Source organism: Suncus etruscus, chromosome 16 (genome assembly GCF_024139225.1).
Source record: "Suncus etruscus isolate mSunEtr1 chromosome 16, mSunEtr1.pri.cur, whole genome shotgun sequence".
NCBI classification, from domain to species: Eukaryota; Metazoa; Chordata; class Mammalia; order Eulipotyphla; family Soricidae; genus Suncus; species Suncus etruscus.
Window position 1 is genome coordinate 69,294,627 of NC_064863.1, and position 17,056 is coordinate 69,311,682.

Sequence of the window (17,056 nt, forward strand, 5' to 3'; positions counted from 1 at the left end):
TCTTTTTCTTCTTTTTCAAATCTCCCTGCCCTTGTTCCTTTGGTTGACTATCTCCAGCAACTTTTCCACCTTTCTTCCAAATATATGTAGCACCAGGAGAATTTTCAAGCGCCTCAACATCAACTTTCAGAGACATACTATCTGACGAGGGCAAATGTTTACTAAGAGATTTTGCTTTCTCAGGATCTACAAGTAAGTAAGCGGAAATAAGCTGTGCCAGAGTGTGAATATCTTTTGGGTTTTGTTTCCATAGCTGTTCAAGATCACTAATTGCCTCCTTTTTCCACCCATATTTGAGTTTGAAATTTGCAGCTTCTCTTATCAAAGACAAATGAGCCGGAGATTTGGGCTGATGGTTTTGATACCACTGGATAGCTTGTGTGAAGACTTCTATGGCACTATCAATATCTTCTTCATGGCTATACATGGTCACTAGTGCAGACACCATGCCTGGTTTATGCTTTAACTCTTCTATGCTTCTTAATATTAGACATGCTTTGGAAATATTACCTTGAGAAATTTTCAACTGTGCCATGGTCAGTTTAATTTCAGCAGCATTTTCTGGGTGCTGATCTGAAAATTCTTGAAGAAATTCTATTGCTTTTGAGTGCTGTTTTTCACAGCAGAGTTGGGCAGCTTGGATTAAAACAGGCAGGAGGTGCTCAGGACTTTGTGACTGTAAACTACCGGATATTTTGCAACACTGATCTGCCTGATTAGTGTACATTGCAAGTAAGGCTTTGTTAAATTCTATAGCCTGTAGCTGTTTCTTGGAAAGCTTATACTCTACTCCTTCCACATTGGTTAATTTCACCTTCTTCTTGGAATCAAAGACATTTTGGTCCTTGTTTATGGTAATGATGTTGTTTGCAATCACAGCGAGCAATCCTATATCTGTTGGCTTCAGCTTTATTATTTGATTGTACAATTGCAAAGCCTCCTCAGTACAACCTTGAAGCTGCAGAATGTAGGCCATCTGCCCATGAATGATGGCTAGTTCTGCCTGGGGGTCATCTTCAGTCCCATCAGAGTCTTCTGATAATGAACGGCGACAAAGATCTTCAGCTTTTTGTAGGATTTTCATTGCTTGGTTCAGCTGGCCTTGTCCTATGAGTGCACATGCAGTATTGTAGCACAGTTCATGTGTGCCTTCTTGAAGACCCAAGTTCTCTGGAACCACTTTTTCCCAATTGCTTTGGGCTGCATAAACCACTGAAAGGTTTGTTTTTCTCTCTTCATCATAATCATCTTGGGAGTTTCGGACAAGATTTCTATAGACAGCTAGGCATTCATCATAGTGCTCTAATCGATATAACACTTGTCCATAAAGCTCCTTTAGTTTGTCTGTCTGCTGGTGGGCACTCTCTATTGTCTTCAAGGCATTTTCAATTCTGTTCAGCCTGTACTCACAATAGGCCTTCTCAAAAGAAAGTGAGTTATTGGCTAACACTTTGGTGTGAGTATTAATGACGTTCAAGGCTTCCTTGAAACCTCCATTCTGAATAAGGCAAACTACTTTACAGTGGAGGGCAGTTACGTCATCTTTGTTGATCTGCAATATCTTATTGATGGTATTGAGGGCGTATGTGAAGTCACCGTTCTGGCCATAACGTTCACTTTAGCCCAGAGCATAGGGACCGAGACACCCCCCCCCCCCCCCGCTGCCACCACTCGCCATCTTGGAGGAGGCTCCGGCGGGCCCGGCCGCCACCCCAGCTTTCTTAAGGGTGTTGTTTGCTTGCATGATTTTCCTCCAGCCTTGGATTTTGAGTCTATATTTGTTCTGACTATTCAGGTGTGTTTCTTGTAGGCAGCAGAAGGTTGGATTCATCTTTTTGACCCATTTTGCCACTCTGTGTCTTTTAGTTGGTGAATTTAGTCCATTGACATTGAGGGAGATGATTATCATAGGATTTAATGTCATCTTTGTAGATAAGTTTGCTGTCTTTGTTGGTATCTTTTGTCTTAAAGTAGACCTGTCAGTTTTCCCTTTAAGGCTGGTTTTTCATCTGTGAAGTTTTTGAGCTATTGTTTATCCTTGAAACTATGTATCCTTTTTTCAAACCTGAACGTGAGTCAGGCTGGGTGCAGTATTCTCGGTGAGGCATTCATTTCATTCAGTCTTTTCCCAATATCCCACCACTGTCTTCTGGCCTGGAGAGTTTCTTGTGATATGTCTGCTGTAAGTCTTAGGGATGCTCCTTTGAATGTAATTTTCCTTTTTGATCTTGCTGCTTTCAGTATTCTTTCTCTATCTGCGGGATTTGTCATTGTAATGAGGATGTGTCTTGGGGTATTTTTCTTTGGGTCGCTTTTAGCTGGTCCTCTTTGGGCATGCAGGATTTGATTGCATGTAGTTTTTAACTCTGGGAGTATCTCTTTGATGATGTCTTTGACAGTTGATTCTTCCTGGAGATCTCTTACCTGGGCCTCTGAGTCTCCAATGATTCTTATGTTGTTTCTGCTGAGTTTATCAAAGACTTCTATTTTCATTTTTTCACATTCCTTGAGTGCTTTTTCCATTGCTGATCGTTTCTCTTATGGTTCTTTTCCAATTTCTTCTGGTGTGTTGAGTTTTTCTGCATCTCATCTTCCAGTCCACCGATTCTGTCCTCATCTGCTGTTACCCTGCTTGAGCGGCCATCCACTGAGTTTTTCGGTTGAGCTACCATGTTTTTCATATCTGTTATTTCAGTTTGGAGTTTTATGATTTGTGTCCTTGTGTTCCTTTGAAATAGATCTATTCTTTCTTTGAGTTCTACAAACATCTTCCATATTTCTATTCTAAATTCCTTATTCGAGAAGTTAACCAGATAGTTGGAATTTTTTAGGTCATCCGAGCTATCGTCTTCATTCTCTGTGCATGGTGTTTGCCTGCAAGGTTTCCCCATTGTCACACTTGTAGTGTGGTTTTTCCTGCATGTTGTGGTGGGGTTCATTGGTTAGAAAGAGTGTGAGGCCCCAACATTTTGCATTGTGACTGTGCTCTGCTGCTGCCTCTAGATGACATTGTTTTGGGTGTGCACTCCCTAGGTCTCTGAGAGGAGCTTCAGGTATTCAAAAAACACAGATGGCACAGCAAATATTTCCCTTGAAGTCCTCAGAGTGCTCAAAGGCACAGCAGGGCAGAGCCTCCACAGGCCAGAGGGCTCAGCTTACTGCTTGGCGACCCACACAGCCAGACTTTACTCACTCACTCACTGGACAGCTTCAGAATGCAGTTTTTTTGGGGGGTGCGCTCCCTAGGCCTCTAAGGAGAGCTTCAGGTATTCAAGAAACACAGACAGGCACAGCAAAGATTTCCTTTGAAGTCCTCAGAGTGATCAAAGGCACAGCAGGGTGGAGCCTCCGCAGGCCAGAGGGTTCAGCTTACTGCTTGGTGACCCCCACAGCCAGATTTTACTCAATTACTCACTGGGCAGCTTCAGAATATTTTTTGGGGGGTGAGCTCCCTATGCCTCTCATAATTCTCTTTTTTTAAAAAATTAATATTGAATTATGAGATACAATATAAATGTAGTTTTTTTGGTTTCATCATTACCTCATTACACTGACCACCAAAGGAAAAACATTTTTCCATCACACAGGGTTACTTGAATGCTTACAAGTGCTGTTCCCTAAAACTGTTAACTCCAATTATTTGGTAAAAGCCTTAGGTTTGTCATACTAATTAAAATAATTAAAATTTATTTTAATTGGGAATTCTATTATTTTTGATTTTTTTGTTATACCAAGATTCTATTGTCTATATTACATAATTTTTACTGCACAACTGTCACTGTGATTTAGATCTATTACTATATATTGGTTATTATGTATGGAATTGCAGTAAATATAGGTTTGCATACTTTAAAAAATATAATTATTTTGTTTCCTTTGCTTAGACACTTAGGGTTGGAATGCTAGACAATGGAGTAGATTTAAATATCCTTACTGGAAACTGCACCTGCCCAGTGGAGCCTGACTGTAAAAAATTGTGAGTGCTGCCTGTGTGTGTGTCTGTCTACTGTCTTGTCACGTGAACCTCTTGGGAATGGGCCGAAATGAGGCTCCAGAAAACTCCGCTTCACTACACAGCCATGCGTTCTTTCCAAGGATAGAACACCATCACAACAAGAAGAAAAAAATCACACTAAGAACTATGCTGGGTCACGGAAGCCCAGCATTTCTCTCCGAACTGTCTTCTCTGCTGCGTGCTCGGGCCTAAGATTTGATCCTGTGTGAGGCTTCATCCACGGAGGACTCTCCTCCCTTGGAGGCAAGTCGACCCATCCAGAAAGGGCGGAGCCAGAAGAGTGTGGCTGCCTACATCATATAGCCAATGAATACCACCACAACATGTAGAAAAACCCACAATACAAGTGTTACAATGGGAAAACAACGCAGGCCAGCATCAGACATAGAGAATAAAGATGACAGTTCTGATTACCAGATAATGACCAACCAACTAATCAACCTCTCAGATAAGAACTTTAGACAAGCAATGTGGAAGATGCTCAGAGAACTTCAAGAAACCATGGATCGAGTTGAATAGAACACTAATAAGAACCAAGAAAGTGTGAAGACAGAAATCACAAAACTCCAAACTGAAATAACATGTCAACTAACAGGCCTGAAAAACTCAGTAAATGAAGTGAATGACAAAATGGATAAGCACTGGGACAGGGTATCAGAAGCTGAGAATAGACTTGGTGCTGTGGAAGATGAGATACATAACAATTCTATACAGTGGGAGAGATTGGAAAAAAAAACTTAAAGCAAATAAACAGGCAGTGGAAAAATTAGTCAAAGAATGGGAACAGATGAAAATAGAAGTCTATGATAAGCTCAACAGAAACAACTTAAGAATCATTGGAGTCCCAGAGACCCAGGAAGAAAATTTCCAGGAAGAATCAACAGTTAAGAACATCATTAAAGAGAAACTTCCAGAGCTAAGGAATATATGTGATAAAATCCTGCATGCTTGAAGATTACCAACCAAAAGAGACCCGAGAAAAAATACCCCAAGACACATCCTAGTCACAACGATGAATTCCACAGATAGAGACAAAATTCTGAAAACAGCAAGATCAAAAAGGGAAATTACATTCAAGGGAGCATTCTTGAGATTTACAGCAGACCTGTCACCAGAAACACTCAATGCCAGAAAGTAGTGGTGGGATATTGTGACAAGACTGAATGAAATGAATGCTTCACCTAGAATACTGTACCCAGCAAAACTCACTTTCCGGTTTGACAGAAGAATACATGGTTTCAAAGACAAAAAAAAGCTCAGAACCTTTACAGACTCAAAACCAGTCTTAAGAGAAAAACTGAAAGACCTAATTTAAGACAAGACTACCCAAAAGACACACCAAATTTCGATATAAAGATGACATTAAATACCAGGACAGTTCTTTCTCTCAATGAAAATGGATGAAATGCACCATTTAAGAGACACAGAGTGGCTAAATGGATCAAAAAACTTAATCTAACCTTCTGCTGACTACAAGAAGCGCACCTGAATAGTCAAAACAAACATAGACTCAAAATAAAAGGCTGGAGAAAAATTATCCAAGCAAACAACACCCATAAAAAAGCTGGAGTGGCCATACTAATATCAGATAATGCAAACTTTATACTCAGGAAGGTTGTAAGGGACAAAGATGGACATTTTATATTAATCAAGGGGTATGTAGAGCAGGAAGAAATAACTCTCCTAAACATATATGCACCGAATGAGGGGCCAGCAAAATATTTAATACAACTGTTGACAAATCTGAAAAATAATATCAATAACAACACAATAATTGTGGGGGACATCAACACGGCTTTGTCAACACTGGTTAGGTCAACCAGACTGAAACCCAACAATAATATATTATACCTGAGGAGAGAAATGGAAGAAAGAGGCCTAGTGGATATATATAGGACACTCCATTACAAGAAACCTGGATACACATTCTTTTCCAATGTACATGGGACATTCTCCAGGATAGACTACATGCTGGCACATAAAACATACCTCCATAGTATCAAAAGGATAGAAATTTTGCAGGCTACCTTCACTGACCACAAAGCTCTGAAATTATTTGTGAGTTCCAAAGGGACACAGAAGTAAAACTTTAACACCTGGAAATTAAACAGCCTCATACTGAACAACCAGTGGGTCCGAGATGAAATCAAGGAGGAAATCAAAAGGTTCCTGGGAACAAATGACAATGAAGACACAAACTATCAGGACTTATGGGACACAGCAAAAGCAGTACTGAGAGGAAAATTTATAGCTTTGCAAGCACACATCAGGAAGGAAGAAGGGGCTTACCTGAGTAGCTTAATGACACAACTAATAGAACTGTGCTCAACAGAAGGACCCCAAAATAGGGAGACAGAAGGAAATAACAAAGCTGAGAGCAGAAATCAACGAAGTGGAAACCCAAAAAACAATCCGAAAGATCAACGAAAGCAGAAGTTGGTTCTTTGAAAAAATAAACAAGATTGATAGACCACTGGCAAAACTAACAAAGAAAGTGAGAGAAAGAAAATTGATAACTCGTATTAGGAATGAAAAGGAGAGATCACCAATGATATGGCAGAGATTCAAAGGGTAATCAGAAACTACTTTGAGAAACTCTATGCCACTAAAAATGAGAACCTGGAAGAAATGGATAAATTCTTGTACTCTTATAATCTTCCACGTTTGAAGGAAGAGGATGTAGCATATATAAACACCCCCATCACTATTGATGAAATTAAAACGGTAATCAAAAGTCTGCCCAAAAACAAAAGCCCAGGCTCAGATGGATTCAATAATGAATTCTTTCAAACTTTCCAAGAGGAACTACTATCAATCCTGGCAAGACTCTTTCATAAAATTGAACAAACAGAAACACTTCCAAATAGCTTTTATGAAGCCAAAATTACCTTGCTACCTAAACCAGACAGAGATGCTACGAAAAAAGAAAATTACAGATCAATACTCTGATGAATACAGATGCAAAGATCCTCAACAAAATTCTGGCAAATAGGATTCAATGCCTCATTAAGTAGATCATCCACTATGATCAATTGGGTTTCATCCCAGGAGTGCAAGGATGGTTTAACATCCATAAATCTATCAACATAATACACAACATCAACAACAAAAAAAATAAAAACCACATGATCATATCAATAGATACAGAGAAAGCATTTGATAAGGTCCAACACCCATTCTTGATCAAAACTCTCAGCAAGATGGGAATGGATGGAACCTTTCTCAATCTAATTAAGGCCGTCTATCACAAGCTAGTGGCAAATATTATCCTCAATGGAGAAAAACTAAAAGCCTTCCCTCTAAATTCTGGCACAAGACAAGGCTGTCCTCTCTCCCACTCCTATTCAGCATAGCACTGGAAGTACTTGCTATAGCAATTAGGCAAGAAAAAGATATCAAAGGAATACAGATAGGAAAGGAAAAAGTCAAGCTCTCACTCTTTGCAGATGACATGATACTCTACTTAGAAAACCCTAAAGATGGGCCCGGAGAGATAGCACAGTGTTGTTTGCCTTGCAAGCAGCCAATCCAGGACCAAAGGTGGTTCGTTCGAATCCCGGTGTCCCAATGGTCCCCCATGCCTGCCAGGAGCTATTTCTGAGCAAACAACCAAGATTAACCCCTGAGCACCACAGGGTGTGGCCTAAAAACAAAAAGAAAAAAGAAAACCCTAAAGACTCTACCAAAAAGCTTCTAGAAATAATAGACTCATATAGCAAGGTGGCAGGCTACAAAATGAACACACAAAAAACAATGGCCTTTTTATACACCAATAGTAATAAGGAAGAAATGACATTAAGAAAACAACCCCATTCACAATAGTGCCACACAAACTCAAATATCTTGGAATCAACCTGACTAAAAATGTGAAGGACCTATACAAAGAAAACTATAAAACTCTGCTCCAGGAAATAAGAGAGGTCACGCGGAAATGGAAACATATAGCCTGCTCATGGATTGGCAGGATTAACATCATCAAAATGGCAATACTCCCCAGGGCATTATGCAGATTTAATGTGATCTCTCTAAAGCAGGGTTCCTCAAACTTTTTAAAAGGGGCCAGTTCACTGTCTCTCAGAGCATTGGAGGGTAGGACTATAGTAAAAACAAAACTTATGAACGAATTCTTATGCACACTGCATATATCTTTATTTTGCAATGAAGAAACAAAACAGATAAAAATACAATATGTGGCCTGCGGGGCATAGTTTGCGGACCACTGCTCTAAAGATACCCATGACATATTTAAAAGAAGTGGATCAGGCACTTTTGAAATTCATTTGGAACCATAAACACCCTAGAATAGCTAAAGCAATCATTGGGAAAAAGAATATGGGAGGAATTACTTTCCCCAACTTTAAACTTTACTACAAAGCAATAGTTTTCAAAACAACATGGTATTGGAATAAGGACAGGCCCTCAGATCAGTGGAATAGGTTTGAATACTCAGAAAATGTTCCCCAGACATACAATCACCTAATTTTTGATAAAGGAGCAGGAAATCCTAAATGGAGCAGGGAAAGCCTCTTCAACAAGTGGTGTTGGCACAACTGGCTAGCCACTTGCAAAAAATTGAACTTAGACTCCCAGCTAACATCATGTACAAAGGTAAAATCCAAATGGATGAAAGATCTCAATATCAGACCGGAAACCATAAGATATATAAAACAATACATAGGCAGAACACTCCAGGACATTGGGACTACAGGCATCTTCAAGGAGATGCACTCTCCAAGCAAGTGAAAGCAGAGATTAACAGATGGGAATATATTAAACTGAGAAGCTTCTGCACCTCAAAGGAAATAGTGCCCAGGATACAAGAGCCACCCACTGAGTGGGAGAAACTATTCACTCAATACCCATCAGATAAGGGGCTAATCTCCAAAATATACAAGGCACTGACAGAAATTTACAAGAAAAAAACATCTAATCCCATCAAAAATAATGGGGAGAAGAAATGGACAGACACTTTGACAAAGAGGAAATACAAATGGCCAAAAGACACATGAAAAAATGCTCCACATCATTAATCATCAGGGAGATGCAAATCAAAACAATGATGAGGTACCACCTCACACCACAGAGAATGGCACACATCACAAAGAATGAGAATAAACAGTGTTGGGGATGTGGAGAGAAAGGAACTCTTATCCACTGCTGGTGGGAATGCCATCTAGTTCAGCCTTTATGGAAAGCGATATGGAGATTCCTCCAAAAACTGGAAATCGAGCTCCCATATGATCCAGCTATACCACTCCTAGGAATATACCCTAGGAATACAAAAATACAAAACTAAACCCCCTTCCTTACACCTATATTCATTGCAGCACTATTTACCATAACAAGACTCTGGAAACAACCATGATGCCGTCCAACAGACAAATGGCTAAAGAAACTGTGGGATATATACACAATGGACTATTATGCATCTGTCAGGAGAGATGAAGTCATGAAATTTTCCTATACATGGATGTACACAGAATTTATTATGCTGTGTGAAATAAGTCAGAGAGAGAGAGAGAGAAACACAGAATGGTCTCACTCATCTATGGGTTTTAAGAACAATGAAAGACATTCTTGCAACAATAATTTTCAGATATGAAAGAGAAAAGAGCTGGAAGTTACAGCTCACCTCAGGAAGCTCACCACAAAAAGTGATGAGTTTAGTTAGAGAAATAACTACATTTTGAACTGTTCTAATAATGAGAATGTATGAGGGAAATGGAAAGCCTGTTTAGAGTACAGGCGAGGGGTCGGGTGGGGAGGAGGGAGACTTGGGACATTGGTGATGGGAATGTTGCACTGGTGATGGGTGGTAGTCTTTACATGACTGAAACCCAAACACAATCATGTATGTAATCAATGTGTTTAAATAAAATATAAAAAGGTGACTTTATTTTCTTATTTGTTAGAAATATTTTATTTTATTTGTTTAAATTTTAATTTATTTCAAGTCAATCTATCAACTTGTTTACTTTTTCCTTAAGATCTCTTTAGATTGAGTGTCAAATTGACTTGCTTATGAGGTTTGTAGAAACCACAGAATAAGTTATACTTTTGTATTTACATATAGACTGGATGTTCTTGTCCTCACCTGCTTCCTAGCTTATGTATTTCTTAATGGTAATGGCAAGGATGGCAGAAAGAAATGATAGATAACAGATAAACTAGGAACATTCTTCTCATTAAAAAAATGAATTTATAGGGTTGTGAGAGATGCTCAATTATTTGGAACACATGCCTTGACTGTTTGAAGTTTAATTTTTTTTTTTGTGCCACACCCGGTGACACTCAGGGGTTACTCCTGGCTATGTGCCCAGAAATCACTCCTGGCTTGGGGGACAATATGGGACACTGGGAGACCATATGGGATGCTGAGGGATCGAACCGTGGTTAGTTTTAGGCTAGTGTGGGCAAGTCAGACACCTTACCACTTGCACCCCTACTCAGCTCCTGAAGTTTGATTTTTTTTTTGTCTTTAACATCACATAGCTTTCTGGTCCTATTAGCCAGAGAGCATCTTTGGTGTAGTCATTGTATCCTAAGTGCAACGGGTCCAGCAGTACTGCATTGCTGGTCCTGATACTTTAACCAGTAGTCTAGGTGTTGCTGATATTAGCCTCTATGTCCCCAAAATAAGTAAATAAAACTTTTGTATTGTAAAGTGAAAAACATACCATTAATGTTTTTAAATCATAATATTTTCCAAAATTATAAAACAAATATTTTAAAATAAAGATAAATAGTAAATAGTGTATTAAGGTACTATATTATTCTTGTTTGTTTATGAAATGAGAATTTGTGCACAGTTAGGTACTTTCAGAAAGGGAAACAGACAGAAGAATAAAGACATTTAAGTCATTTTTTAAATATTTGTATTATTTCAAAATAGAGAATATTGGCAATTCTAAAAGCCTACATGCAGGCCTTTTGCTATAATATACAAACAGTTCAGTCAATGAATATGCCAGAAAAATGTATATATTAAAATATAGTCTAGTTAACATTTCAAAGTTCAGCTATTTTTCAAATTAACTAGATAATTAAAATTTTATAAATTTATTAATAAATACCTCTAAATTTTAGTGTTTTCCAGTAAATTTGTTGCCATTACTTGCTACAAAATATGTCAGACTATTTCCTTCTCTACTTAGAAGAAAATACACTTAAAGGAGACATGATTCTAAATGCCATAAAATGTAAATATTAATGGTTCCTTGTGGTGGCTTAAATTTTTATTTTGTTTCCATAGTTTTTTTATCTTAGTGTTTTTTGAAGTATAAAAATGTTCTGAAGTATATATTTATAAATGTTGTCATTACTGAGAGGAGATTCTTTTTGAAGCACCTGAAATTTGACAGAAGCCTTATAGAAAGGCACCACATGATGATGCAAACATGATTACAGACCAGAGAGGCCTTAGAAAAAGCAATATAGTTTTGCAAAACAAAGTGTAAGCACACCACTTGGAATGTTTTATCAAGAGAGGGATACAGAATTGAAAAATAATCCTCCTGCTTTATTTGCCTTTATAGCTATGTTCGATTTTGGTCTTTGCATTTGGCACAGAATATAGAGATGCTGGAAAAGGTCCAACGAAGATCAGCAAAAGTGATGTGAGGAATGGCGACTAGCTCTTAAGAGAGGGCTCAGTGGGATCAAGACTGTTTAACTTGGAGAAGGGAAGACTAAGGGGGTGATTTAACTGTCTTCAAGTATTTTAAAAGTTATTATATGGAAGATGCAGAACAGATGTTCTTTACTTCCACAGGAGACCAAATAAAAGGAAATACTTAAAAGTTGTAGTAAAAGAAAGAAGTACAGTTGGTCATAAAGATGGACATATCCATAAAGAAGGGATTCAATTCTGAAGCAGGTAAACCAAGCAATATTGAGAAGTTCAATACTTAGATCATTAAAACTAGTGATTGAAGGATATCTGCCATGGATGGGTTCACTATCACCAGTTCAGTAAAGGAAGCATCCCTATTCCTCTTTCTGAAAATCTTTCAGTTTTGAGATTCTGTGCATTTCCTTTCCACTCTTGTACAGTCAGGAGTATTTAAGACTAAAAGCCAGAATTCAACATATACAGAAAGCAAAGGACTATTTAGTATTTCTGAGTATCATTGATCGCTTAATTCATTAGTTATTAATGACTGTAGTGGGGAGGAAAAGTGATCACACATATGTTTATTTAGTAGAGTTGTAGTATACAAGGTCTTTATTCCCTGGATTTTCTGGGTCTGCAGTGATAATTCAGAATCTTGGCAGCTATTATTATTGGTAAAGTCAGATATTGCTCTAAATTATATCAATCACCGAGGGCTGGTATATTTCTCTCTTTACAGATAAGGAAACTGACAGAGGATTTAGTCATTGGTTTATGGTCGTTTAATCTTTTAGTGAATTTAAATTTTTATCTGTCTTTTTCTTCTATCCTTGGAAATTACTCACATTTCGAAGAGGAATAATTATACTCAAATATTTCTGTTATAAGTTTTTTTTAAAAAATTAGAATAATCCCCCAAATGTTGATTTTTTTTACTAAGAAATGATAAGGAAATGTGAATTAAGTCAACTGTACTTGGAAAAAAATTTGGTGATATTTTATTATGTGTCAGGATTAAAGCAAAACTATAAATAACCAAATATATATATATATAAAACCAAATAACCAAATATTTAATTTTATCATTTTTTCCATATGATGACCTTTAAAATAATAAAAAAGGGCTGGAGAGAAAGTACAGGGGTTGGGTGCTAGCTTTGTGTACAGTTGCCAAGACTTGATTTTTGGCATATGACGCGACATATGGTCCTCTGAACACTCTTAGAAGTGTTATCTCTGTGCAGATCAAGGAATAATCCCAGAGCACGGCTGGGTGTGTCCTAAAATCAAATCTCATATACAAAAACTCAAATCATAGAAGAATTAAAAAGGTTAAGAATTTTATGCCCTTTCAAATTATCATTAAGTTAATCACAAAATGATAAAGTTTGGAGGACATTTAAATAATCAAATGAATCAAATGGTGCTTTCATTTCATATTTTATTTAAATAAATAAATTTAAATAAATAACAAATCAACAACAAATTTATATCAAATAAATTAAATTTATTTTATACATATATTACAAATGAATTATATAAATAACACATTTAAATGAATAAATTAAATAAATTTAAATAAAAACCAATTAAATGAACCATATTTTTAATTGTTTTCAATTATGACTCCATTTCATTTTACTACCTTCTAAGGTTCATTTAATTAACTTAATTTAATCTGTGTATTTTTAGCTAGAATAAAATTTTCCAGGAAAATAAACCTAGATAAAAGGAATGCAGACCATTTGATTTTCTAATAAAAACATTACCAGTTAGGGGATGTTTTGATAGTGCAGTCAATAGGGAGTTTGCCTTGCATATCATATGGCCGACCTGTATTTGATACTCAGCACTCCAATGGGTCTGCCAATTTCACCAGGCATAGTTCTTGAGTTCAGAGCAAGGATAAACCTTAAACACTGCTGGGTGTGGCCGCCCAAATTAGTATCCCCCCAAATAACCCTAACTAACCTATTTTGTCAGTCTTAGAAAAATAATTAAATTTTATTTATTCTGTGTAAAATTTTTAGTTACTTGAGTCATGTACTATGTTCATTTGAATTTTCAGGATCGTAGAAATCTGAATTCTTTCTCCATTACAGTTCTGTTATTGTGACATTAAGTGACCCTTGGGAACCTCATTGGACAAATAAGTTTTAGAATTTCTTGAATGCTGTTTTCTAGAATAAGATTTCTTTTTTACCCATTTTATCTTTCAAATTACATAATTTTGATTTCCTTTACTTCATAGTAAAGAAAAAGAGCAAACAGTTGGCTTGACATCTTAATATTGATGATATTTTCTGCGTACTAAGTATGACTTACCATAAAGTGCTGTATATATGAAGTACTTTATGTAGCAGTTTACTTAAAATTTTATTTTATTGAATCAATCTGAGATAGAGTTAAAAAGTTGTTAATGGTGGAGTTTTTGTCATACGTTTTCATTCACCAGTGTTCATTTTTTGCTACTAATTTCCCATCTTGAGAGTTGTTGACATGAATTGGGGCTATATCCTATCAAATGCTTTCTCCACATCAATTGATATAGTCATATGATTTTTGATTTTTCTTTTATCGATATGGCATATTATGTTTATTGGTTTGCATTGTTAAACCATCCTTGCATCCCTGGAATAAATTCTGCTTGATCATGGTGTAAAAGTTTTAACACTTGTGCACCTCTTGGCTCTTCATCTCTGCTTTACACACAATTGTGTTATTTTCTTTTTCTTTTTTTTTGTTTTTTTTTGTTTTGTTTTTGTTTTTGTTTTTCCAGCCACACCCGTTTGATGCTCAGGGGTTACTCCTGGCTAAGCGCTCAGAAATCACCCCTGGCTTGGGGGGACCATATGGGACGCCGGGGGATCGAACCGCGGTCCTTCCTTGGCTAGCGCTTGCAAGGCAGACACCTTACCTCTAGCGCCTCCTCACCGGCCACGAATTGTATTATTTTCTGACTTCAGTTACAAACCTGTCAGGAGCAATTTCTGGGCATGGAGCTAGAAGTTTCTCCTGAGCACTGCCGGGTGTGACCCAAAAACCACACACACACACACACACACACACATATACACACACATACACACAAACACAACAAGCTTTCTCCTGTATTTCTCTGTGTTTATGCCTTAAAATGGCCATATCAGTCCTTACATATCCTTGTATTTGAACAATCAAAGCTGTGAGTCATAGTTTCATATTATCATACACATGTAAAATCAGTTTATTTTTTCTCTTACTTTTTCCGAGTTAATTATCACAAGTACCCTTCATTACGTCAACCCTGACCCTCAGTTGATTTATGTTGAACTCTAACAAAGTGCCTTCTGCAGAAGGGTGATGGGCACCAATGTCTGGGACAGTGTTATGAGTTTTCATTTTGCCCCTCTTCACTGCCTGAAGGGTGGCTTAGATGGGTGAGGCTGAAAGTTAATTGGTGGAACCAATGTCGACTGGCAACATAATAGCTGCCTTGCACTGGTATTCCCCATGACCCGGTTACATTAACATCTTCTGGACCTTCCTATCCTTTCACAATATCAAACTCCACAATCTGCCCATCTCCAGTGCTGTAGAAATACTTCCTGGGTTTGTTTCTCTTAATAACTCTCCAGTGAACAGAAACATACTGCTTAGTATCATTAATGAATCCATAACCATTTACCAAAGATATGGATTACCAGCACTTGGCTCCACATTGTCTCCACATCGCTCATACCGCCAGGTCCAGTACCGACCCTGGAAAACTCTTTTGAATGAGAATTTCTTACTCTTGTATCCTGCACACATTTGTCAGACATCTTTACTGCAATTTTGCTTCTCCTGACAGGTCCAATACCTGCCTTAGTAAAATCTTTTGAATAAGGACTTCACTACTGTAAAAATACTCTTCCCTTTTTGCAGCATGTGCATGGGAGAATTTTTAACAGATATCCTACGTTCACTTCGCCATGAAAGATGATGGTAAACAACACAGAGCAGTTTGAGGCAACTCAGAAGGGCGGTTGCAAAAGCTAATACCCCAATAGAGAGTATAGCACATTCGGTACAAGAGGGGGCTGACATGGTGACAACAGTTTCATTATTCAGTATTCCGAAAAATTTGTTTCTTCACTCACTGTTTTGAAATTTTCTTCTCCTTGTTCAGGTGCCAATAGTGGGGTCTCAGCTTGCAGTTTAACACAAGAAATCAGACAGTCACGGGAAAAGGTTAATTTAGGCCAGGGGCTCTCGAGAAGCTTCTTGGATCTTACAGAATCAGCCAAGCTTCCTTTTCTTTTTCTGCTGCTTTTCCTGCCACTTTTATTAGCCAGAGTTTAGCATAAATCCCTTGATGGTCAGGGTTGACATAATTAAGGGTACTTGTGCTAATTAACTAAGACAAGGTAAATAGAAAAAGTAAAAATGATTTTATATGTGTATTGACAACAGTTGCCAAATTTCAGGAGGAAAAATAAAGATGTTTGAGTCATAGCCAATCACTCTGACTCTGGAATCAGAGTTTATAAACTCTTATTTGTTAAACAGAAATAATATCTGTTGGTTAACACCTTATTTTACCTAAAACAAAGTTTATTCCTGGTTTCTTTGTATATGTTTGTTTACAATTTGGTTTTACCCTAAATAAAGATTGTCTTACTTGTAAACCTGGGTGGGTTTACTGCCCCCCCAGGGTGATCTCTGTACTCAATAAAAACAGCAGTTCTGGCTGGCAGCGAACTCCATACTAGGTAGAAGACTGCCAGACTACATATGTTTCTCTTAGCCTGGTCTGAAGAGATTCAAATTCTTTTGGGAGCTGGGTATGAGCAGCCTATAAGAAATGAGTGTATATTTAGTAATTATTTTGAACTAGTATTCAAATATAATTATAAAACACTTAAATACGTAGGCTCTTTCCTAAGTATGTTTGTTTTTATGTTTTATTTGTTGTCTCATTTACTCCTAAATTGTTCTTTTATTATCATGGTAACTGCGATTCAATGGCCTTAAGTTACTACCTATGATTGTATTTCTAAAATGGAAGCTTGTTAAAAATGTTTTTACTGCCATTAAACATGCATATATAGATCTAGAGTAAACTCACATAATCATGAAAAATAAAAGAAATGAGTGGACATCTCTGGTGTAGTGGAACATGTCTGAAGAATTCAACTAGAAAAGAATATTACTTCAAATCTAATCTAATTTAAATTAAAACCAGTTTAAAGTTTTTCCAAAACATCAAAGGCCTTTTGTACAATTCTAAAGTAGTTTTTCATCAAGTTTAAGGCATAAAGAGAAGCATAGTAATTAAGTCAATAATTTCAAAGGTCTTTATTCCCTCAGCTGATTTTTTAAAATGAAATCTCATATGCAATTCAAAAGATAAAACAGATGTGGGTTGAATGCTGTGGTTGGAATATCGTGAAGTGGCATGAAACTCT

General features: G+C 37.2%; 2 protein-coding genes across 3 annotated transcripts in view; one reads left to right on the forward strand and one right to left on the reverse strand.

The window, feature by feature from the left end:
* CFAP299 (cilia and flagella associated protein 299) overlaps window positions 1-17,056 on the forward strand; it is a 569,122-nt gene that overhangs the window by 24,105 nt on the left and 527,961 nt on the right. The gene's annotated exons all lie outside the window — the stretch shown is intronic.
* Window positions 1-17,056, reverse strand: part of LOC126032542 (signal recognition particle subunit SRP72-like) — a 35,825-nt gene that overhangs the window by 593 nt on the left and 18,176 nt on the right. Inside the window, 2 exon segments of the mRNA XM_049790218.1 lie at window positions 2-1,611; window positions 1,614-1,737. Coding sequence (XP_049646175.1) covers window positions 2-1,611; window positions 1,614-1,737 — 1,734 coding nt within the window.